The following is a 27163-nucleotide window of genomic DNA, read 5'->3' on the forward strand; positions in this document are numbered from 1 at the left end:
TGCACTAGACATCATAAACCATAATATTCTTAATCAAAATCAGTATAATACATACATAAATACATTTAACAGCATGGTACCCTGTGTCGCCCTGTGTGGAATAAAATGCATGTGCAGTCACTAAATAAATTCCTGGACAAGAGACCGTAATCATGCGTCAGCTTGACTTTCAACAATCTGCTTTCAGGGACACTTCCTCACACAGATGCTATTCTGGGCACAGTTCAGTGGCTTTCACATCCTTACTCAAAGTATTATTTGCCTGATGTAAAGCCTCTGGGTGGCAATAGGGGCTTTAGATCCAGATTTTGCTGCTCATTTAGTACTATTCATTTATATCTCTACATTATTCATTGTTTGTTGCCATTATTCATACATCTTTGTAAATGTTGCTTAGATTTTAAAATATTACACTTTGTCTGCACATCTTGGGTGATTAAAGTAATAAGCGAATTACAAGTCTCCTGGTGTGGGTAGACTGACACTTACTTCTGAGCTGCTAACCTTGTGGGATAGGATGCCTTCAGTTGCGATCAGCTTGGGAAGGAGAAACACGCCTTGGTAAGTGGCTAAAGATAATGTTTATCAATCTCCAATGTCTAGAGGATATCCATCTGTTCTGCTTAAGCCAAAGCCAGGGAGCCACTATGTGGAGTATTGAGGAGTGATAGTCTGAGCAGGCATCATTTATAATTAGTGATTAAGTGGATAGTGTGTTCATTTGTTCATACATGTGCATTTGCTGTGAAAGAGAGTAGGCCAATCCATAATGAATCTGTGAATGCCCACTTATTCCACAATAGAACACCGGCCAAACACACATTCTGCCTTATATATTAGACAAAATGGTTTACTAGTCTTGTCTGGATATTAAAACAATGAACAAATTAAAAATCAATTCTTTAACAACAACGAGAACATTAAAAAAGTGGACCACAAGTTCTTCCAAGACAACAGTCAAACACCCTTATATGGTGTCAAGTGTGACATTAATTCTAACTAGTATGAACAATAAATAATTAATTTACAGAAATACAGAAATATAAAATTTGGCCCTAGAAATCATGGATGACTAGTTTTCAAATGAATGCCCTTCATAGTAGTGTAAAAATTTCTTTTTGAGTACAGGTAAATTTCCGTTACAACGAAATTTTCATTACAACAAAGTATTTTTATGGTCCCGACAGCTTCCCCATATGACACAAGTCTATGGGAATCTCGTTACTACGAAGTACATTCAGCAGATACTTTCATTATAACGAAGTGCACAAAAGACCTTGAAATGCTTGAATGAATCATCCACAGAGCAATTAGTTCTGTGGTCGCAGCTCAGTTTTGCACAATGATCCCCAAACAGAAACACTGTCACTTTTTTTTTCTTTCTTCGAACTTTCCTCGTACTCTTTTGCTTTTTTTTTTTTTTTTTTTTGTTGGCCTTTTTGTTTTCTGCGATCTCCGCGTCTGTACAGGGCAATAGCAGATATGCTGCATTTCTCCACCAAAGTAAACAGTGTCATGCTTGGGTCACATATTTGCACAGAAGATAGTAGAGACAGGAACTTTATTCAAACACTGCAAACAAACATGTCTCTTTTTCAAAAGTTTAAACGTGCTCCTTGACAAGACGGGGATGACAAATCCATCTCACAATTAAAAGAATGCAAACATATCTTCCTCTTCAAAGGAGTGCGCATCAGGAGCAGGGAAGGACAGAGATAGAGAAAGGCAAACAAACAATCCGCAATTGACAGGTGCTTTTGGACTTTTAAGTCTGCGAAGTACCGCGCGGATCATGCGATAGATCAGCCGCAAGTAAGCAATGTGAAGGTAGTCTTTCTGCGTCTTTTTTTTAACCTGTAGGGGTGCGATCAGCCCCCCAGCTCACAACAGAAAAGATCTCGAGGGGTGATGCAAGGTTAGGAGCACATAAATTGTAAATGCAGATACTGTAACAGGATTACTTGATCACTGACCTGGCCATGACTCTGCCTGACTACTGTGTCTGTGTATAGCAGAGTGGCAGGTCACACTACCATAAATAACTGTGCCGCTCCTGTTTCAAGCTGAATAAAGCTGATTTTGTAAAGTACTGACACTAAGCCTCGTGTTTTGGGGTGCAAAACAGGGACTTATAGCACGACCATGATCTTTTATGATTTGCTTCTGTGACGCTTCACTGCAGCAATGTGAGCCTCTTATTGCCCAGCCCCAGCAATGGACAAACAATCTTCCACAGACGCTGTAATTGCGCTTCAGGACACACTTCAGCATGTCGTTCCTGTTGGGTGGGGTGTGGGGGGGGTCTCAAAAGAGTTCAGAAACCTCACAATATGAAGAAGAAATAATGATTCGGCTCCTGACTGATAATTGTGCTGCCCACAACATGCTTCCACATTTAGATAATGTTCGAGTTGAATTCCTCCCACCCAATTGCACGGCAGCGCTTCAGGCATTGGTTTTGGGCATCACTCGCACCCTGAAAGTGTATTATCGCAAGGAAATGCTGAGAAAAATTCTTGTCAGCATAACTTGTAGGCAGGAGGAGATTAAAATTAACGTGAGAGAAGCTATTGAAATGATTGCAAACGCCTGGATACAAGTTAAAGAAAGCACTATAGTAACAAATACAGAATCTCATTACAACAAAATTTTCGTTACAACAAAATATTTTTAGGTCTCTGTGAGTTCATTGTAACGGAATTTTACCTGCATTTTATAAAATGGGATAAATTAACAACTATCTGTTGTTAGCCTTGGGGCATACACTGATAATTCTTCAACAAAGAACTTTATACCTTAGTTGATTCACAGGTGCTATTCAGTTTCCAGTACGTGCACTCTCTGTCACACTGCGGGCACATTATTATTCGTCCTCCAACTTCAGGATCACATACCTCTATGCTGCAAACAATTAACAAATATTATAGAAGTTAAATGCAATTCACAAGTCATTTTATATAAATCATATATATGTTTAATAACATTGTCAATACCATTTAATCTAATTCACTGTCATAGAAGGCCACAGCCAATCAGAAAAGCATGGAAAACAAGGTAGAAATCAACCCAGTCCACTGCAAGGCTCACTCTAAGGGTCGGTTTATACTTCACGCTCAGAACGTGTACGCGCCTGCATCATGGCTGCCACGCGTTCTGAGCATTCATTTGATGCGTCCTCTGAGCAGGTCATCAGAAATTAACGCAACGCGTATGTGAGTTGCAGTACCAGCAAAAAGTCAGGGGGCGCAGTGTGCTAAAAGTTGGAATGGGACGTCAGAGTCTCTGTTTACTATCTACATGTGACAGAAAGCCGCTTCGCGGATCCTACTAGATCGGTGTGCGTGATATTTGATAAATGGTTCGATGTGGTGAAGCAAAATGCACACATACAGATGTATTCATGGTGCTTCTATATTCAAGTGTCGCATATTCCCGATCGTAATGACACAATACATTTTAAAAGTCTCACATACCGTCTTCTGTGCCGTCTTTTTTTCTAGGGCTTCCATCCGGTCCTGACAGCAGCAATCGCCACACGGAACACATTAAATGTATGATATTCCAACTCTCTGCGCATTTAGAATCCTTAGATTTATACTTGATATCACTTTCATGATGAAAAGCATTAAAGTACGTATGTTACATTTTACAGATAACTCGGTAATTTCATTTAAATAATGAATACTGTTAATAATTACACACATGGGGGCGACACAGTGGCGGAGCGTTAGCGCTGCTGTCTTGTAGGGAGTCACGTCGCTGATATTCCCTGCCTGGAGTTTACATGTTTTCCTGCTGGGTTTCCTCAGTGTGCTCCGGTTTCCTTCCAAAGATATGCAGATTTAGTTACACTAAAATGACGCTAGTATATGTGAGTGCTTGTATTCATATTGTGATGAGCTGATGCCTCGTCCTGGGATTATTTCTTTTTTGTGCCCAATGCGTACATGAAATGGACAAATCCCTGGATTGATGGATTTAATCAATAAACATCCTTTTCAGAGATATTGCAGTAAGGTGTCATCAAAATTTAATGGGTGTTCCAGGCAATTCACAACACAGCGAAGTCGAACCTGTTCTCACTGTGATAATATCTCACACTGCCACCTGGTGGATTCCTCCAGATGTACATAAAGTACGCTCACAAGTATAAACACTACAACGCTTGCATAGCAGGAGCATCCGCTGCAGCATGCGTCATGTGAAGTATAAACCCGGCGTTACACACACACTGGTCTCTAAGTTAGACCAATTAGATAAGACTCTAGCCTAAAGACAGAGTGGGAGAGGTGAGTCTTCAATTCAATAAACGTTTCTCGTTTATGATGTGCCCTGGTTTTTCTGGAAATATCTAAAAATGCATGCATTTTGCAAGTTTTAAACATATGAATAGATAACTGACATATGGATTACGCAACCCAAGTAGCATGAGATTTTTTTTTTTTTTTTTTGACGTTTCCAACATCATTTGCCATTGTATTGTATTGGTCACCATTGGCTTGTATTATATCATAAACATTTTTATCTCCATTCTGCATGAAAACATGACATTAAATTTTTTTTCTCAGCCATCACTACAAACTACACAGGGCAAGTAACATATTGCAAGTGCCACATGGGTTAGACAGGCATCGTGACCAGGAAGGGGAATTGTTCCTTGCCCAGATGGGAGGTTTCAAGAGGTCAATCAGGCATTCCAACCAAAGAAGGGAAAGGGGCCATACCCAGCCCAGACAGAGATGAAGATACCTTACCCGGACAGGAAGCCCCAGACAGACGCACAGGCGTCACAGCCAGACATATTTGCAATACCTTCCCTGGCCAGGATGAAATGAAAGGACTGGGAAGGACTAGCTGTTAATTCCCACAGAATACTAGATGACAGCAGCCCTGGATATTGGTGCCCATTCGGGAACCAGCAGGTAATACTGGGAAATGTAGTCTGGCTGAGCAGCCCTGCTGGGGCCTGTGGATGCCGCAACAGGGTGCTGCAGGGAGATGTACTCCGTATTATATGGGACTTCCATGTGACCTGGAAGTACTTCCAATGGGCATCAGCCCTGCCACCGGAAGTACTACCGGGTCTACAATAAAAGAGACCACACTCCCTTATCCAGACAAGTCGGAGCTGGAAGATCAGAGAGCAACACTCAACTGGAGAAGGGCAGTGCAGTGGAGAGAGGAGAGGTGATTGTGCAGAGGAAGTTGTTCGTTTGTTACTTTGTGGAGGTATTGTGTTCTTTGAACCAGTTCATTCAAATGCACATTAGAAGGAAGCTTGCATTTTTTTTTTTTTTACTTTTCTTATCTTTTAAATTAACTGAAAACAGAATTGTTCGCCATTTGTTGTCCTCTCCTATGTGTGTAGGTGGTGTGAGCACAAGTGTCTGATTGCTTATAAAGCTCTATGTATATACAGTGTGTGTATACATAAAATAATTGCCAGATTCCCACCCCTACTGAATACACTCCTATACATTAAAAACCAGTTGTGCAAAAAATGTTTTTTATTACAAAGAAAAATAACTGCAATACTGCTAATTTATCACAAGACAAAAAAATTAGGCATTAGTTGAAGGCAATACTACAGCCAGCTGTGGTTATCATGGACCAGGACTGAGTACTCATGATAATTAAGCATTATGTCATTTAGAACAAAATGAACCCATGATGACTTTAAGAGGAGGTTGTTTTTAATAAGTTTAAAGTTATTTTACATACCTCCAGGTATTTGTATCTCTTGTTTTATATCCATAGATAAAACAACATAATCCAAAAAATGCTGCAACGACCAACATCTTGGTGTAAAAACCAAGCCAGGCAAAGTAAATTCCAACCTTTTCTCCATAATACTTTCTGTTAAGCATAAAATACACACAATATTAACAAAACACTTCATTGCTTTTAAAAACATGTTGCAGTTATTTACCAAAAATCTGTTGTTTGAGAGAATCCTTTAGCACTGTGTCATTTCTGCTAAAAGCTGGGAAACACAACAAACATATTTCTTCCATTTCCATTCAATAAATGCCCAAGAAGATGACACATCCAAAAAGGTATAAACATAATTAATCCTTGACATTTTTTTCCTTTTTCTACTGCACGAGCATAGCTGAGCATGATATACAGTAGGTTAGTCTGAAAAATCTAACTGTGTAGAGTTTAAACCAATCAAATATAAAAACAAAAAAAAAATATTTAAGGCAAAAATTTCAGAAAGAAAATAACTAAGAATTAACAATGAACTGTATGAACTATGTGAAAATCAAACCAAAACCTTACTAATTATCTTATTAATTATCTTAATAATACATTTAAAGTTATTAAAAGCAACTAAAACAAATTGATGGTCCAATTCAACATATAAAAGGTCACTAATTACATAATACATTTATATCAAAAAAATTCTTTGGGTTTTATTTATACTAATAACATTTGTTTGAACATTAATTGCCTATTATGAAAATAAGAAATTTGGAAAGCACTTTGAAAGTACGACGAAAAACTTAAAATTGGACATATCCAAGTTGAAATAGATAAATAATTAATGTCACAGCAGAAAATAATTTAAATATCTATGGAATTTAAATTGAGAAAACTTTAAAATGTATAAATAATTATGGAAACAAAAGTAATTTCATACTGTACTAACATGGTAATAAAAGCCAAAAATGTAACAAAAACAAAAACATTCTAATGATCCTATTAGCAATGATTTTAGGTAATAAGAATAAAAAGAAATTAGGCCGACGCATATGAATTATGTAAAATAACACTATAATGCACTTGTTAAACTTGAAAAGAACTGCTACCTTATTAAATCCAAAGGCTGCAGCTTATAAAAGCTCCTAGGATGTGCCCATTCTCTATACAGAAGGTACCGTTCATTGGGACATTTTAAATCTTCTGACTTGACGTTGAATCTACACTGCAACAATACCAAAAAAAGTGTGTTAACATATATTTTACACATTCATACAATCTTCTTAATCATCACAGAAGAAGAGTCTCAATGTTTCATGTTGCGTTTTCTTTAACACAAATGTGTATAATTTAGGGTCTCCAGTCATTCTGGATAATGTATCTATCACCTTTAAGGCCTAAAAGGTGCTGAGAGAACATAAAACAGTTCATGTTGCTACCTGATATTACATTGGATAATAACCTACAATAAATAGTACTAATGGAAGATAATGTCAAGCTAGAAAACAAATCAGAAAAGGAAAATTAGAAGTGCTTGAAGGAGAACACAGAGTATTTCCAATGTAATACTGAACAAAGTTCAAGAAACACAGAAGTGAGTAGAAGTAATGAAGACACATTGTGAAGACAACAGTGATATAAAATGCTTGATTCCACTATCTGGTGTCTGGAATATAAAAATAAATTCAGAATGAAGAAGTTGTGAGTAAACTGGTGGAAGGAAATATTACGTACATAACAAATTAAGAACAACAAAGTGGAAGGTACTTGATAGTTAGTGGGAAGCAGAATATGCTAATCCTCAATCACTGAAGAAATGGTAGAGGTTGGGCAATGACCAGCTTCATGTGGTAGGTGTGACTTTTGGAAAACTTGTAATCTACATAATTATTGTAAGCCACAAATATAACTTGGAAAAACACTGCACAAAGAGAAAAAGACAGAGGCACTAACACACACGAACCATTATTATCAGCTATGGCAAATATGTATCTGCTAGTTTTGTGTCATCAATTGTTCTTGGTCAGATTTATAAGGGAGTAGAGCTTATCAGCAGAAGCCAGGTATGTTATTTAACAAGTCCATTATTTATTTTGAATTAGCTGAGTTGCCTAGAGTAGCTCGAGTAAGAAACTTGGAAGATGAAAAGTAAAAAGAGATTACAAATCATTCATTACCATACTTTGTTACTCTTCAACTTTCTATATTTAGTAATTATTGGTGGAATTGGAAATTGTCTTTCACTTCTGGAGCAAAGATCCCAAAATTGTAATAAGTCCAAAAATGGTTAGGACTGAAAATTGTAAAGGAAATGCATGTTGGGATCAGGACCACATATTTTTTGAGGTGCAAATCGTCAAATTACCATCATAACCTTTTTGATGCTTCTTCCCTGTGTCAATAAATCACACTGTACTATTTCATATAACCCCCAAGTTTTAAACTGTTTCTATGTTTCCCAGCTTTGACCAGGCACTATTTCCAAACTTCACTGTAAATATAAGGTTGGAAAAAAAGGTCTGAGTTTAAAGTAAGTATGATTAGTTACCCTATTTCTTTATACACTTTGGATCAGCTGTAGGATTACAACTACTTGCTTCAATCCAGAGCCACTGCCAATGCTCAATGTTATATGTCAAAAACCTAACTTAGTTTGCCTTACATATAACAGAGAAACAGTGTGCTGAAAACTTTGTAGTGGAGAGAATATGTTCATGTCTCCAAATTACAAAAAGTAAGTCTGGAGAAAATATGATACTACTGGAGGTGACTTTGGGTCATGACAAAAATAGTAAGGGAAAATGCCTGAAAAAAAGAAAAAATTAAACAAAATTGGCAGGAATTGGACTGGATTTCAAGTTGAAAGGCAAGTGTGATAACCTTCACACCATCATCAGAACTGGTTTCTGACCCTCACTCTGAGCCTTGGCTGCTCCCAAAGTTAAAAATTATATCAAAAAGCTGACATATGGCGAGTAGTAACTGTGAACCTAATTTCATGTCTCTGGCTTGAAAAAACAAAAGCTGTACATACAAACAAACAGATTGTGCTTCATAGATACAGATATAATATGAAGACAGAACAACCAATTTAAATAAAAGTGGGTAGAAAAAGCTCAAAATATGTACAACTAAAATAAACTGTACTAAATATTTTGGCTGTTATCTTAGAAAACAGAACTGTCCATTCATGCTATATGCTCTCCTCCTGCTCCACTAAATGGATTTCATCTCAAGGTTAACAGGCATTTCAATGCTAAGGGCTTCTTCCTTTAACTTCCCTTCTACCACTTACGGCTTTTGCTTTCCATTCAGCACTACACATTAATGGCAGAAGTTGAAAACACAAATATTATTTGAATAAACAAATTATAGAAACATTATTTTGATGGTATATGAAGAAATAATAATCATCAAAGTGCTGTCAACAGTGTAACAACAAAGAGGAACCTTGTAATAAAAAATCACTTGAAAAAGGACACTCCTACAAACTAGCATATACAGCAGAATATGATTAAATGGTGGCACTGTAGCTCCATAATTAACAGCTGTAGTGTCAGAAATTAAATTGCCTGCAAACTTTAGAATAAAAATGCAATATACTCAAGTTTAACCCAAGTCACACTTCTTTCCAAGATACCGACAGCAACATAAGGATTTCGATACCTGACAGCACAACATTAATACTAGAACAGATCAAAGTGATTACTGATGCCACCATGACCCAGCACTGGCTTCAGGCAAATATAGAATAAAAATAATTTTCCATGCAAATAAAATCAAACTGACTGTTCGTTATTCTATTTCCTTATGTTACTTGATGAACATTCACCAGCTTCTAAGTGGTAAAAGAAGAAATAACAGGAATTACAAGCTACAAAGCCAGTGATTTATAGATGTTAAAAGAGAAGAACAATGGCTCATTTACAAAAAGCACTATGTGAATCTATACATGAGATACTCCAGATCAGTGTTTAATTAATCACATGTGGATAAGCCATCCTGCATGAGATTACAAAAAAACATATTTAGTTTGACTCATGTTATCCTATTGTGCCTATTACTTAACCTATATGTTTGTTTATGAGGTTGAACAGCTGTTAACCGTCTCCGGAGTTTCCTTTGATCCCAACTATTCCTAGCTCAATGGTCATTAAACGTGTTTCTTTGTTGGGATTTTATAGAACTCTCCAAAAAGACTGGGAAAGAGAATACTGTATTTTAGAACAATGACAGAATGTTCAGAGGACATGTTGGTTGTTTCTTTAACAGCAGTGTTACTGCATCATAGTTTCTATTTTTTATCACTGTCTCCTTTTATATTTATATATATATATATATATATAATCTTCAGGCAGATGTAGCTGATAGCAGAATGCAGTTCACGGTTGGTTAATTCAGGTTTGTTTAAAAAAAAAAAAAAGTCAGTCTTACAAATGCAATCCATGCACTGAGAATAAAGGTGCTGTGTGCCAGGTGCTGTTCTTAGTAGTCACGTTGCTTTTCGGCCTTCTCTGTTTACTGACAAATAAGTGTGCAGTGGCTGCATGTCTGAGCGCAGCAATTTTAGTTGGCAGCTAACTTACCCCTATTTTCTACTTTATTTTAAATTAAATTAAATTTGATTTAGTCTCGGTTGTTTCTTTTTATTGTTTTTCTTTTTACAGCTAAAATGTTGGTAGCTGCTTTAAGTTGGAAGTGTTCTTCAGAGGAGCCTTAAGTTTATGACCTGAAGCAGCACAGACTTCATTAAATATGGATGTTCAATTAGATTCTGGAATAAATGTAGAATCCCCAAAAAATGAAAAAAGTAAACAGAAGACATCAAATTTGAAACACAAATCATCCAGCAACATTGGGACTACCACAGCTCCTCATCCATTAGTGCTTTTCAGAGTAATGCCTAATGAAACACCACTGGTCTAAGCGCATTATAATGTGATGACCTTTTTGCCAGTGCATCTACTACACTGCAGTGAGAAAAAAAAAATCTACTGTACTACTTAAAATTAGAAAAAAATAAATTCAATAGTAAGCAACTACGCTGAAATTCTGTAGTGCATGGAGTCCTCATCAATGTCATCCTTATTTAGCACTTTTTACTTTTTTTTTTTTTTTTTCCAGACTAATCACTAACCACATTCAGGAACTACCAACTTCCTAATTCCTTCTCTATTAAGTGTTCAGATATACTAAAAATTATATTCATGAGCAACATACTTTAAATACACTGTGCTACTTTTTCAAATATGATTAAAAGTAACAATCCTTAAAAACAAATTAACTTTTAAATTCAAATTTAGGCTCATGTATAGATAGTTTAAGGAATGTCTTACTTGTATGTCTTCCACAGATTATTGGCAGTAGTATAATACCAACAACAGACAATGTCTAACACCACACATTAAATGCAACTTTAGGAAAGTACACAGTATACAAGAAACATGCACAAAGCTGTCAGTTCAAACTGCTATGAAGTAGTCTTATGACCAGTCGGTTAATAGTCCTGCACAGTTCAGATTACTTAGGATGTTACTGTCAGTTTTTATCTCTTTTATTCTCTGAAAACTTTCTAAAAGCGAGTACTGGGTAACTGAAGACTTTTAAACACATTCATCTAATGTAAGGACCACTTATGTTAAAAAAAAAAAAAAATACTGTCAGTTTTTTCACTTTTGACTCACATGTACACTTTTTTCCTTGTTTGCTCTTAAGCATGGGCAGCATAGTGGGGTAATGGTTAGTGCTGTTGCCCAATAGCTCCACAATCCTGGATTCAACTCCCAGGCCTGACACTGTCTATGTGGAGTTTATACATTCTCTCTGTATCTACATGGGTTTTCATCTAAGTACACCTGTCTACCTCACATATTCAAAAAACACCCATATTAGGTTAACAGGGGGCTCCAAAATGGACTTGGTATGTGTGAATGAAATTGTGTGGAACGGACAAGTGCCACTTCCAGGGTTGGCTTCTATCATCAGCCCAGTGCTGCAAAAAAAGCACCATCTCTTTAGAAATCTGAACCAAACAAACATTATAGATTGAATGGATGGCTTTTAGGCAATTTGATTTCTTTTTAAACACTGTTCTTGCTTTTTACTGTAGTAATATACACCTTTTATTTTTTGAAATACACATCATTTGCCTAAGTAACAAGAACGTCTATGACAGGGGTACTCAATCACGGTCCTGGAGGTCCGCAGTGGCTGCAGGTTTTTGCTCCAATCCAATTGCTTAATAAGAAGCACTTACTGCTCAAGTAACACTTCTGCTTCACTTTAGTTGTCTCGCTCGTTAAGATTTTGAACCCTTATTGCTTATTTTAGTCAAACAGCTGTAGTCTTTGTTTTTAATTGCTCCTTATTAGCAGTAACATGCAAATGACAAATGAGACCAGCATTTCTCCATTTAGCTTGTTACCATTTACACCTCTGTATTTATCGTGCACTAATTGGTTTAATTAAATATTTGGAAGGAAAGTGAAGAGAAAAAAGTGAAGGACTAAGAATCACTCATCCATTTTAGCGTTCAGATCATTCGGATGATATCCTTAGAAAGAGTAAGAAACTCCAGCATATGAGAATGACCTGACATAGCAGAGTAAAAGCACTAACGAGCCATGAAATTAAATTGGCAATAATTGCTTTCTAATTAAGCAACCGGGTTAGAACAAAAACCTGCAGCCACTGTGGACCTCCAGGACCGTGATTGAGTACCCCTGGTCTATGAGGTCAAACAAGCCTTACGTGGCAGTCTCATAAGGAGCATAACTGCATAAATAACTGGAACAAGGATAATATACACCTACTAGGCAGAATACTACACAATGTTATGGACTTCATGTGTTATGGTCAAAAGTTTTTTTTTCCTTCATAAGTGAGGGTGTTTAAACAGATTTGAAAAACAGTATTTATGTTTATCTCTGCAGTTGCTGCTTCTAGATTTGTTTAAAGAGCAACTGATTGCCCTGCAATGGACTATCACCCTGTCCAGTGATTGTTTCTGCCTTGTGCCTTGACTCTGCTGTAGATAAACGGGTTAAGAAAATGGATGGCTGGATTCCCTGATTACATATCACAGTAACAGTTTAGTTTAAGTACTGTAAACATGCATCTATTACTCATTTACACTTATGTAACAATACTTTAACGAAGACTTCTTTTGGTGTTAATTACACTTACGAAGCATCAGTAAGGTGGTTAATTCTTCTTTATAATGGAGGATTTAATATACTTCTAAAATGACTTATGAATATGGACGATTCACAGGCCATGTATTGAAACATGAAATATGTCTCACATAAAACACTTCTGATTTCTTCCAAAGTGAATTTATTTTATTAGGCCACATTGCACAGATGAATAACTACCCTACTGATGCTTTTAGTGTTTTTAAGTGTACATAAATAAAATAATTGCCAGATTCCCACCCCTACTGAATACACTCCTATACATTAAAAACCAGGTGTGCAAAAAATGTTTTTTATTACAAAGAAAAATAACTGCAATACTGTTAATTTATCACAAGACAAAAAAATTAAGACATTAGTTGAAGGCAATACTACAACCAGCTGTGTTATCATGGTCCAGGACTGAGCACTCATGATAATTAAGCATTATGTCACTTAGAACAAAATGAACCCATGATGACTTTAACATGAGTTTTTTTTTAATAATTTTAAAGTTATTTTACATACCTCCAGGTATGAAGCCTTTGGTGAGGTCTTGTTGAATAAGAGTAGATTAGTAATAGATGCAATTTTACTGTACCAAGGCTAAAGTGTTAAACATATCACATACTAAACAGTGCATGGCTGATTATATGAACAATAACAATATACACAAATAATGGAAAGTTATTAATACTATTTGTCAAATGCATTACAAATAATATTTTTGAACATTTTATCACAATTCTAAATACTGATAAATTTTAGGTTTTTTTGCTGAATTCTGATGTTATTATAAGACGTAATGTTGTAATACAACTATAGTTATAAATTTGTTAGAAAATAAAGTTTAAAAAAATTAAATAACAAATAATAAAATGTCCCATACAAGCAATAACAATTTTAAAAATCGTACACATTTTTGAAATACTTAACATTTGTTAATGTAGCTAATGCTATGGTAACCTATTCTAGAAATACGACAATAGAATGAAAATACTTTTATAAAATAATAATACTGAAGATATTTAATTTTATCAATTAATTAAAAAAGATACAACACTTAGATTTTAATTTGACTTACATCATGTAATGGAAAGGCAGCCTTGTACACTCCAGTATCCAACAGTTTGTTGATCCCAAATTTTCTTACTTTGTCGGTCATCTCATAGTTTGCACGGCTCAAAATATAATTTGCCTTTAAGAGAAAGAAATGATCACTGCAGAGATCCCTGCAGTTCAAAGGCTTTCCCTCATATGCTACAATTTACAAGGAAATATTAGCGGATATTGATTAAAAAACAAATAACCAAATAAGACACATTTTCCCTTGTTTTTTTATATCACCGACACTGTTGCCAACAATGCTAAAGCAGTGGTCCTCAAACTCAGTCCTGAGGCCCCATGCGGCTGCAGGTTATTGTTCAAACAAATTATATTTTTAATTGGACCCCATACCCAACAATTTCCCAGTTTTTATGTTTTGAGGTCAATGTAGAAATTAAAAAACTAAATTAGGTAAAGTTAAATTAGAATGTACCAAGCATGTACATCTGTTAAAGGAGCCTAATTTAGTGAGCTTTTTCAACTTGATTTTTAAGATTTTCATCATTAATACATATTTTATCCTGCTTTTCCAGATGTTCTGGTTATTTATTTAATCCATTATTTATTAATTAGTGCGTTAGTGGGTATGACTTTGAAGTAACTGTAGTCTTTCAGCATTCAGTGCCGTTTGCCAGTGTGCCTGCTCTGCTTGCTGTTAAATGTCATTAGTAGGATATATAACCCCAATTCCAATGAAGTTGGGACGTTGTGTAAAGCGTAAATAAAAACAGAATACAATGATTTGCAAATCCTTTTCAACCTATATTCAATTGAATACACTATGAAGACAAGATATCGAATGTTCAAACTGATAAACTTTATTGTTGTTTTTCAAATCTTCACTCATTTTGAATTTGATGCCTGCAACACGTTCCAAAAAAGCGGGACAGGGGCATGTTTACCACTGTGTTATATCACCTTTCCTTTTAACAACACTCAATTAGCATTTGGGAACTGAGGACATTAATTGTTGAAGTTGTGTAGGTGGAATTCTTTCCCATTCTTGCTTGATGTACAACTTCAGTTGCTCAATAGTCCAGGGTCTCCGTTGTCGTATTTTGCACTTCATAATGCGTCACACATTTTCAATGGGAGACAGGTCTGGACTGCAGGCAGGCCAGTCTAGTACCAACACTCTTTTACTACGAAGCCACACTGTTGTAACACATGCAGAATGTGGCTTCGCATTGTCCTGCTGAAATAAGCAGGGACGTCCCTGAAAAAGACGTTGCTTGGATGGCAGCATATGTTGCTCCAAAACCTGTATGTACCTTTCAGCATTAATGGTGCCTTCACAGATGTGCAAGTTACCCATGCCATGGGCACTAACACACCCCCATACCATCACAGATGCTGGCTTTTGAACTTTGCGCTGATAACAATCTGGATGGTCCTTTTCCTCTTTGGCCCGGAGGACACGACGTCCATGATTTCCAAAAACAATTTGAAATGTGGACTCGTCAGACCACAACACACTTTTCCACTTTGCGTCAGTCCATCTCAGATGAGCTCGGGCCCAGAGAAGCCAGCGGCATTTCTGGGTGTTGTTGATATATGGCCTTCGCTTTGCATGGTAGAGTTTTAATTTGCACTTGTAGATGTAGCGACAAACTGTGTTAACTGATAATGGTTTTCTGAAGTATTACTGAGCCCACGTGGTAATATCCTTTACAGAATGATGTCGGTTTTTAATGCAGTGCCGCCTGAGGGATCGAAGGTCACGGGCATCCAGTGTTGGTATTTGGCCTTGCCGCTTACGTGCAGAGATTTCTCCAGATTCTCTGAATCTTTTGATGATGTTATGGACAGTAGATGATGAAATCCTTAGATTCCTTGCAATTGTATGTTGAGAAACGTTGTTCTTAAACTGCTGGACTATTTGCCCATGCAGTTGTTCACAAAGTGGTGAACCTCGCCCCATCCTTGCTTGTGAACGACTGAGCCTTTTGGGGATGCTCCTTTTATACCCAATCATGACAAACACCTGTTTCCAATTAACCTGTTCACCTGTGGAATGTTCAAAACTGGTGTTTTTTGAACATTCCTCAACTTTCCCAGTCTTTTGCTGCCCCGTCCCAGTTTTTTTGGAACGTGTTGCAGGCATCAAATTCAAAATGAGTGAAGATTTGCAAAACAACAATAAAGTTTATCAGTTTGAATATTCGATATCTTGTCTTCATAGTGTATTCAATTGAATATAGGTTGAAAAGTATTTGCAAATCATTGTATTCTGTTTTTATTTACGTTTTACACAACGTCCCAACTTCATTGGAATTGGGGTTGTAATTAAGAGAGCAAATTACACAGAAAAAAATGGCAAATTAACAGGAAAACAACAAAAGAACTAGAGCAAAAATCCAAAATATTTCCAAATGTCTTATAAAATGTGAAAAAAATATGCTGCTGTGAACAGCAAAAAGGCCAGCTAACTGAATGAGATCTATTCAAGGGACTGTAAAACTGGTTAGAACAAAAACCTGTCGACCTACTGTGGGCACATAAACATAAACAATGAGGGCTGTTCAACCGAATATTTTCTAGAAATATTCAGTGAAAATTGCAGTTATTTTCTGCACTCTTAAGAAAATATCATTCAAAATCAGTTTTTAACTTGATACTTGGTACAGTATATAATTAATTTTAAGAAAAACTGAAAAAGCCTACAGAAGATGTGCTTAATACTGAATACCTTTATATATCCCAACTATAAACATTAGTTCTACAAATACAGTATATTAGTAATACAGCATAACATTAAAGAAACAGTAGCAGTAAAATTTATACTATAATTACAGTACTAGTTTAATCAGATTATTATATCACAATGAATTTGCTCAAAGACAATAAAAAAGAAGTGTACTCACAATTCTGCTTCGAGTTGATGGATTAAAAAAAGTTTCTTGATCTTCAATTAGAAAATGATTAATCCTATCCTTTTCAAAAGGGGCAGTAAAATATTCTGTTTCAGGATGGATTATATCCTCACTTGGAGAAAAGATCTTAGTGAAGCAGTTAAATGTAGAAGTTCTGCTCTTTAAATCATTGATCTGGATGGGCATTTGAAGGTGCATTACTTCAGCATATGTACAGAGAACATCCCAGGGTGTATGAACTTTAACAAAAACTAATTTCTCTTCCACAACCTATAAAAGAAAAAAAATGTTTTCAAAAACAACTGACATTGTTAATAATCATGGAATTAACAATTTAGTAGAATTGACATTGACACACAGCATCTAATTTTAGTATTGACTGTATTTAACTCAAGATTTCTACTACCCTGTAGTAAAGGATTCAAAGGCTGTCACCAGTATCAGTTCCTATAATTGCTGAGCACTGCGGCCCTGTGGCTAGTACTGCTGATTCACTGCTCTAAGAGACTTAGTTTGAATATCGTTCAGTCTGTCTTTATGGAGATTGTACAATGCCCTTGTGTATGGATGGGTATTTCTTAAGGTACTCTTAATTTTCTCTGATTTTCTAAGGATGTGCATGTTAGGTTAACTGGTAACTGGTGTGAGTGTAGTATGCCCTGAACCTCAAGCCAGAACTCCCTCCAGCAACTACCTGGTGTCCATGGAACATAGAGGGTTGTGAAAGCCTTAAAGGGATTGTGTGTTACCCCGAATGAACAGATAGGAAAGTACTGAAATCCTGGTAATCATCTTTTCCTATAATCTTCAAGGGCATTTTGGTTTCTCCTTTCCCAAAACAATGGTAGTCATGGTGCCATTTTCTGGCCTTAAGGTACTTTAGCCTTCTGCCAAGCCATAAAGACCTCACTCTGTTTTTGTAAGGAGGTCTAATACTTCTAACATCTTCTGTGTTTCTTAGTCTCTAGCAGTATGGGGACTTGTTCTACTTTTCCATGAGAATACTCTTATACTGTTGTGGTTGCAGTCTTTACTTCTCAGCCACCAATCAACACTACTTCCAAACCCATTAAGTGTGCAGATTTGTCTGACTGTGAAAAAAAATTAAACTCCGTTAACATACATTTAACTATACCATAATCAGTACGACAGCTGAAACTAATACATACATACACACACACACACACACACACACACATATATTATATATATATATATATATATATATATATATATATATATATATACACACACACACATATATACTGAGGAACATAAGTATTTGAACACCCTGCGATTTTGCAAGTTCTCCCACTTAGAAATCATGGAGGGGTCTGAAACTCACATTGTAGGTGCATTCCCACTGTGAGAGACAGAATGTAAAAAAAAATTCAGGAAATCACATTGTATGATTTGTACAGAATGTATTTGTATTGCACTGCTGTACAGAAGTATTTGAACACCTGAGAAAATCAGTGTTAATATTTGGTACAGAAGCCTTTGTTTGCATTTACAGAGGTCAAACGTTTCCCGTAGTTCTTGACCAGGTTTGCACACACTGCAACAGGGATTTTGGCCCACTCCTCCACACAGATCTCCTCTAGATCTGTCAGGTTCCGGGGCTGGCGCTGAGCAACACGGAGTTTCAGCTCCCTCCAAAGATTTTCGATTGGATTTAGGTCTGGACACTGGCTAGGCCACTCTAGAACCTTGATATGCTTCTTACGGAGCCACTCCTTGGTTATCCTGGCTGTGTGCTTTGGGTCATTGCCATGTTGGAAGACCCAGCCACAACCCATCTTCAGTGCTCTGACTGAGGGAAGGAGGTTGTTGCTCACAATCTCACAATACATGGCCCCATTCATCCTCTCCTTAATACAGTGCAGTCGTTCTGTCCCCTTCGCAGAAAAGCACCCCCAAAGCATGATGTTTCCACCCCCATGCTTCACAGTAGGGATGGTGTTCTTGGGATGCAACTCCTCCTTCTTTTTCCTCCAAACACGGCGAGTGAAGTTTTGACCAAAAAGTTCTATTTTGGTCTCATCTGACCACATGACTTTCTCCCATGCCTCCTCTGGATCATCCAGATGCTCATTGGCAAACTTCAGACGGGCCTGGACATGTGATGACTTGAGCAGGGGAACCTTCCGTGCAATGCATGATTTGAAACCATGACGACATAGTGTTCTACCGACAGTGACCTTTGAAACTGTGGTCCCAGTTCTCTTCGTGTCATTGACCAGCTCCTCCTGTGTAGTTCTGGGCTGATTCCTCACCTTTCTTATCATCTGTGATACCGCATGAGGTGAGATCTTGCATGGAGCCCCAGTCCGAGGGAGACTGACAGTCGTCTTTAGCCTCTTCCATTTTCTGACAATTGCTCCAACAGTTGATCTATTTTCACCAAGCTGCTTGGCAATTGCCCCGTAGCCCTTTCCAGCCTTGTGGAGGTCCACAATTTTGTCTCTGGTGTCTTTTGACAGCTCTATGGTCTTGCCCATGGTAGTAGTTGGAGTCTGACTGACTGTGGGGTGGACAGGTGTCTTTAAAGAGCTCAGACAGGTGCTACTAATTAAGATTATTAAGTGGAGTAGAGGTAGACTTCTTAAAGGCAGAGTAACAGGTCTTTGAGAGTCAGAATTCTTGCGGATTGTCAGGTGTTCAAATACTTATGTGCAGCAGTGCAATACAAATAAATTCTGTACAAATCATACAATGTGATTTCCTGATTTTTTTTTTTTACATTCTGTCTCTCACAGTGGGAATGCACCTACAATGTGAATTTCAGACCCCTCCATGATTTCTAAGTGGGAGAACTTGCAAAATCGCAGGGTGTTCAAATACTTATGTTCCTCACTGTAAATTGTTTTTGAAAAATAAGAACAAAAATTATGACAAAGAGCAAAAATTGAATTTCCAATTAAGTTTACTTTCTAAAAATACAGAAATAAAAACTAGTATAAAAGACAAATCTATAATAACCTTGATAGGTACAATGTACATTAGGCAAAAACACTATATCACATCTCTTTAACCATTTATTTGATCAGTAATTTACTCTACGCATCAAATACTAAAAAACAAATACAAAATAAGAAATCATAGTTTATAATTAATGTAAGGCATTATGAAATAAAGAATTTTTTATATTGTGTAACAAATTATGTACTATGTAAAATGCCTTTCCCTTTGTCTTTTGGTGGTTTTCAGATATATTGTCACCATGTTATTTTTTTAAACTTCTAATCCTGGTAAACAGCAAGTTAAACAATGAATTCTTTAATAAGGAGAATCCTGTCATATAATGTAGTATTTTATAACAATGATTTACCACAAATATTTTACATGTATAGTTTGAAATAATCAGAATACCTTTCCTAATAACCTGACATGAAATTTAGACAGAAAAATGTGTATTTTAAATATTACAAAATAGAAATATTTGTTTCAATCTAATTTTTTTTAAATCAAGCTCTGACATTACAAAGGAAAACTGATGCAACATTCCAGTCATACTTACAGAGCGTGCTGCTTCCAGTTCTAGACCCATTTTAATAAGACTTGCTTCGTAATGTTCCCTTTTCATCTGTTTGTGGGAAGAAAGACTTTAATTTATACTTTGTCTAGTCAGGTACTGAAAATAAAAAAAGGAAAAAAAAGATATGACTTTACATATGAAATGCATACATCATGTATCTATTAAATAATGGAAAAAATAAGGCATGAAAGCATATGTATTAGCATACAGAAAGTGTATTCTCATTTAAAACAATTGGGGGAGAAGGAATTCTAAATATTTATCAGGTGTTGGCAGAGATGTTTAAATAAACTCTGGTTATGTAGGCACCCTGTTCAAATATATAAGAAAGCAGATTGTTTTTGTCAGTAACTACATTATAATCCTCACTTACTAGAACTATACTTTTAGGGGGAAAAAAATCTCCAATCATTCAAAATATATATATATATATTTTGTGACGGATGGCCAGGAGCATTACCCAGCTGGGTGGAAGGATTCAGAACATTACTGTATCTCCCTCAAGACACAAGAGGGCAGACCCCCTGAGTTGCTACAGCACCACGGATCCCTGCAGGGCATGTTGGGACCTGTAGTTTGGAACAGCCTTGTTGTGCTCTGTGGGTGCCGCCAGGGGTTGCTGCTGGGTCCTTTGAGTAGCCTCTTCTGCCACATCCGGAAGTACAGCCAGAAGGTGGTCCAGAAACACCGGGAGCACTTCTGGGTGTGCTATAAAAGGAGCCGCTTCACTACCAATCAGACAGCCAGAGTTGGGTGGTGGAGGACAACACTAGTGAGGAGGAAAGGAAGCAAAGTAGAGAGAGAGGAGGAGAAGAAGAAGAAGAAAAAACTGCCTATTTATATTTGGTGCTGTGTACTATGTTGTGAAGTGGGGAGCAAGAGAAAGACGCTTCCCCACTGAAAAATAAAGGTGTACTGTTTTGAATTTGTGTCTCAGCCTGTCTGTGTCGGGGTTTGAGGAACACTACGCCCTCTGTAGGACCACTATTATATATATATCTATATATCTATATATATATATATATATATATACATATATATATATATATATATATATATATATATATATACATATACATATACATATACACACACAGATACATATACACTGCCTGGCCAAAAAAAAAGTCGCCACCAAAAAAAAAAGTCACACACTCTAATATTTCATTGGACCACCTTTAGCTCTGATTACAACACGCATTCACTGTGGCATTGTTTCGATAAGCTTATGCAGTGTCGCAAGATTTAGTTCCATCCAGTGTTGCATTAATTTTTCACCAAGATCTTGCATGATGGGTGCATCACTTCATCTGCCTCTCTTCTTACCCTGATGCACCCATCACTCTGGAACAGGGTAAATCTGGACTCATCAGACCACATGACCTTCTTCCATTGCTCCAGAGTCCAATCTTTATGCTCCCTAACAAACTGAAGCCTTTTTTTCCGGTTTGCCTCACTGATTAGTGGTTTTCTTACGACTACACAGCTGTTCAGTCCCAATCCCTTGAGTTCACTTCACATTGTGCGTGTGGAAATGCTCTTACTTTCACTATTAAACATAGACCTGAGTTCTATTGTTGTTTTTCTTCGATTTGATTTCACCAAACGTTTAAGTGATCGCCGATCACGATCATTCAGGATTTTTTTCCAGCCACATTTCTTCCTCGAAGACGATGGGTCCCCACTATCCTTCCAGTTTTTAATAATGCATTGGACAGTTCTTAACCCAATTTTAGTAGTTTCTGCAATCTCCTTAGATGTTTTCTCTGCTTGATGCATGCCAATGATTTGACCTTTCTCAAACAGACTAACATCTTTTCCACGACCACGAGATGTGTCTTTCGACATGGTTGTTTAAGAAATGAGAAGCAACTCATTGCACCAGTTGGGGTTAAATAACTTGTTGCCAGCTGAAAGATAATCGCCCATGCAGTAATTATCCAACAGGAGGCTCGTACCTATTTGCTTAGTTAAATCCAGGTGGCGACTTTTTTTTTAGCCAGGCAGTACATACACACAGCAGTAACGCCGCACTGCACGATAACGTGCAGTGAATACACTTGAGTTGAGCTTTCATAGTATTTATCCTCTTTCTCTGTACATTTAGCACTCGTTTGCTCAGAGGTTGATGTGCTTGCTGCTTCCTGAGCAGCTCTTCTTTACTCCACCCTATCTGCCCTCTGCTTCTCTTCTTCATTGGTATCTTTTCACGTTAAAACTGATTAAGTTAGTTTTTGTGTTGCAATTACTTAGTATGTTTTCTTTAATTTTTCACTTAATCTGGCACTTGAGTCTTCAATCTGCCTCAAGAATGATTAGCGAAGGTGGTAGGGAATGAGAACGGAGCCCGTACGCATGCGCCACACAGCCGCCGTGCTGTGCGCTGCCGAGAGTTGATTCTACAATAAAATAAAATAAAAATAAAAAGAATAATAAAATCATCACCCCGAAAGCGGATAGTAGACGTCACGTAGTATATGTGTTCCAAATTTCAAGTCAATAGGTGAAACGGTTTGCGAGCTACAGGTGATTTAAAATCCTACACAGACAAACAAACAGCCACAGTAGCGTATTATAGAAGAAGAGATAGATAGATAGATAGATAGATAGATAGATAGATAGATAGATAGATAGATAGATAGATAGATAGATAGATAGATAGATAGATAGATAGATAGATAGATAGATAGATAGATAGATAGATAGATAGATAGATAGATAGATAGGATACTTTATTAATTGCAAGAGGAAATTCACATAAATAAAGCACCACATGAAATTAATCTGCTGAGTGTCCTCATGCTTTCCTTTTTGTTATTGTATTCATTTTGTTATTCTTAAACGCACAAGATGTCTGCAAAATGCCCTGCACCTTCTAAGGCTTCTTGCACTGAGCCTAAGCGCCAGAAGAAGTTTAAAATACTCCAGGAGAAGGTTGAACTACTAGATTTGCTACAGGAACTAAAATGTTATGCTGCAGTAGCGCGCCACTATGGCATTAATGAAAGCACCGCACGCTACATAAAGAAGAACAACGCAGCGATCTGGAGTATCGTATCTGTAAGTTTCTGTGATAATGCCAAAAAGGTAACGACAGGAAGGAATAAAAATATCATCAGGATGGTATCTGCCTTGGCATTGTCGATGACCGACTGCAGGAAGAAGAACATCCCCTTGGACGGTAACATCATCCGTTAGAAAGCACGGAAGTTGTACCAGCAGTTTGCTACAGGAGACAATGTAGCAACTTCCCATCACAATGTTCCTGAAACCTAAAAAGAAAAGCCAGCACGAAATCCCACCAGAAGACCCGTCTAAAGATAAGACTCCTCCTGAAGCGCCTGAAGAAGAGGCGCCACCCGAGGAGTTTTAAATCCTCTGCATCATACTGCACAGCTACTTCATCATCAATATCATTCATCATTGGCGAGTACCCGTACATTTTACTGTATTTTAATTAAATGAAATTATTATGTATTTACTCTACTTATAACAAAGAAAATGACAGCGCATACCACAGAAAATGCGCTTGTATGAATTACAATATGTATAGCAGTAACATCTGTATTTTACATTCTAGCACCGCAGGAGGCATAGCAGTACAGTACTGTACAGTATATGGGTTTAACTTTACATTGTTTTTAGGTAATGTATTAAGCTGAGTTTGCAAAGAAATTAAAGTGCTTTGGGGGCATAATGTATTTAGGGTTTAAACTATAAAAATAGGCATTTTAAAAAGGCATTTTTTTTAACCACATCAAAAAGTCGCGGTTTTTCACAATTCGCGGGTGCTCTAGGGACGTAACCCCCATGAATTTTGGGGGTGTACTGTAGTCATAAAAGGTACCACATTCATGTCAAAGTTAATATAATTAAATTTTTTTAAACCTACAACCTCTCAACACATCTAGCCCATGAAGGAACCTAGCTGGCCCTTGAGCAGTATGACTGCACGTTTTATAATCTCCATAAATTCTCACCTAAATCCATGTTAAATTCCGGATTCTGACAAGAGATGGTTCAGATAGCCATTTTCTCAGCAAAGTTATGAATGGTTAGTTTTTAAAATTTTGTTGTGCCTTTCCTTTCACCTTTAAAAAAATGATGTTCTGTAATTGTTTTTGAGGATGTACTATCCAAATTTATTTGTTAATTAGACATCATTTTGAGGATGTTAAAATATATTTTCGTCTTCCTATGATGCCATCTTGGGTTTTGATGGGCAAATATAATTTTCTCGATACTTTTGTTAAAAGTTCCTACTGCATTGTGAAGGTAAGAAGACAGCACACAGTATACAACAGTATAAAGATATGCACTGGGCACTTCATCCTGGTTGTCCAAAACTGCATATAAGGTACTGTAACTGCGCATCAGCTAACAGAACACATGCCAAGACAGAAGTCAAAAGCTTACAATGACAAATTTCAGAATTTGCTACACAATAACCAATTCATTCTTCTGTTTTGCTTTAACTATTTTAAATAGCCTGAAACTTGCTCATATTATGATGAGTTTTGGGAGCATCATTGAGGAAATGAAAATCGAAGACAGACAAAAAAAAAACAAAAACATTTTTATGTGTCACACAGTACATTTAAGGCTTATGTATCCATCTCATTTTGCTAGCACATGCTTGAGTAGGTAATAGAGTAACCAATCATTTTTAAAAGTTGCACGACTAGCTGAACAAATTCAAGCTGTATAAAATTAAGGTAGGAACACGCAACAAACGTATCAAACTTAATGCATCTAGTTGCTTGATCTCATTGCTTTGAGGATGTCCAATAAAAAAAAACTAGGAATTGCAAGGGACTGAATGATTACATTACTGCCTTACGACTTTTCAGCATAGCTTCAAATTTCCAACATATTACAAACATTCTGACAGCCAATTGACATGCTGCTTGATAGCACAGATGGCTACATGACTGTTGTCCAGGTATGGGCTGTTCAGCTGCAGTCTTGGCTCATCTCTTTCCTTTCAGTTGCAGTACAACAACCATGAGACACTGGACAGATGAGCCACTCTTTTCTTTGTATGGGCCAAAAAAAATCCACATTCTTTTTTTCCTTGAAGATGCATTGTTAACATTTACATTCAGCTGACTGCTCATTGGCTGTCGACTCTCACACACAGGAGCTCACCCCTAAAACTGTGGTGAGTCACAGACCACTATGACTGAGTCACTTTGGATCTCACAATACATGACTGGCGGTCACAGATGTGTGCCAGAGCTATCCATGACTTACTAAGATTATATGTATAAATAAATGCTACGACTAAAACATTTTGGTATATGTCAAGTAGTGAGACATTGGCCTAACGTGTTTCAAAACTGTTCAGCTTCTATATCTCTGAAAAGTCCAAAAGCTGGACAGTACCACTTCTAACAATAATAATGAAGGTAAAAACATGTTTAATGCAAATGAAAGATAACATTATTAAAAAAGCACTAATCAGAAAAGGGTAAAGAAAATTAACAAGATACTAAACAATTTCCTAAAACAAAGTGAATACTTCTATAAAGAAATTATTTTAATATGACAAAACTGTGTAAAATGGATGCTGTCTAAAAATGAGTATGAGTCAGAAGGGTGTTGACTTGGGAAACCACCCAAATTAATATATTAACTCTAAAGGAATTACGGTCTTCCACATGTGAGATTGGATGCAAACAACAACTCTTTGACAGGACAGAGCGAGTAACCAAGTGAAAGACCGTTTTTGGTGGGGATGATACAGTATATTAATTACATCAGACTTCAGTTACAGTGGAAGAGACTGATGAGAGTAACACTGACCTTCTTGGCAAGTTTATCTCTGCATTTACAGTATCCTGTAAACACTACTTTTGCCAGGCCCTGAGAAAACGCCATTCAGGACAGATGCATTAAAATACAGGGAAATGCAGAAGGAAAAACCTGGTGTGGTATTTACAAAACCTTGAGAGACAAGTCATCTTCCTGTGGGACTGTAACACTGGGCCAAAAGCATAAACAGTTTAATAAGACGCTGCTTAGAATGGCTCCAGATAAAAACCCACAGCAGTGATTTGTGTTAAAATTTGCCTAGACTTCAGTGTGCTTTTGATTCACGAATCTACAGCAGAACACCAATAAATTCTAGCTTCCCCCTAAAGGGAACAGACTTGTTGTTCAAGTTGAAGTCTGTTATTTTCATCCAGGGAATTATGACAACATGGGGTGTGACTTCAAAAGTAAGGGATTTAAACTATAATACACATGTTACATAAATAATAATCTCTGCTTCAGGTACTCCTTTGGCAATCAAAGGAATGCTAGTAAAACACATATTAAAACAAAACAAAGAATCGTCTCTAAAGCACTGTCGATGTAATCAAAAGCAATGAATGAGGAAGTAACGATGTTAGCAGTACCAAACTGTGCAGTTCTTACTTGAATGCTTAAATTTAAGATTGCAATTAAATACATTTCATCATCTGAGCACTTATTTGATCAAAACTGCTTGTAATTCAAAAACATTCTAAATTAAGTACAATTAGCAAGCTTTCTGTAAAATGCTGAAGGCTAGTGAAGACTGGGTGAAACATTAAAATATAGAAGTTGTTCTGCCTAGTCGCCCTCTGCTGGATACAACCACGCACACCTAAACGGTGGCTGCCTACAGGTCCCAGGTGCTTTGCTCTTCAACGGATGTTCTGTGCTGTGTTCCTCCCATAATGCAGCTCACCACATCACAATCCAACAAATGGATCCAAGCTGCACTACCATGACAGCAGCAGTCC

The 27163-nt window shown here is 36.9% G+C and overlaps 1 protein-coding gene across 2 annotated transcripts in view; it reads right to left on the reverse strand.

The window, feature by feature from the left end:
- ano6 (anoctamin 6) overlaps positions 1-27163 on the reverse strand; it is a 143103-nt gene that overhangs the window by 52357 nt on the left and 63583 nt on the right. For both annotated transcript variants that reach the window (XR_007933806.1, XM_028810683.2), the window contains exons 4-9: positions 20376-20441; positions 16847-17125; positions 13960-14073; positions 6813-6928; positions 5722-5856; positions 2796-2901 (exon numbers count right to left, since the gene is read on the reverse strand). Coding sequence is in view for 1 of the 2 variants with exons in the window: in XM_028810683.2 (XP_028666516.1) it covers positions 2796-2901; positions 5722-5856; positions 6813-6928; positions 13960-14073; positions 16847-17125; positions 20376-20441 (816 nt within the window). In the remaining variant the exon portion in view is untranslated. The remainder of the gene's footprint in view (positions 1-2795; positions 2902-5721; positions 5857-6812; positions 6929-13959; positions 14074-16846; positions 17126-20375; positions 20442-27163) is intronic.

Source organism: Erpetoichthys calabaricus, chromosome 1, assembly GCF_900747795.2.
Source record: "Erpetoichthys calabaricus chromosome 1, fErpCal1.3, whole genome shotgun sequence".
Taxonomy (NCBI): domain Eukaryota; kingdom Metazoa; phylum Chordata; class Cladistia; order Polypteriformes; family Polypteridae; genus Erpetoichthys; species Erpetoichthys calabaricus.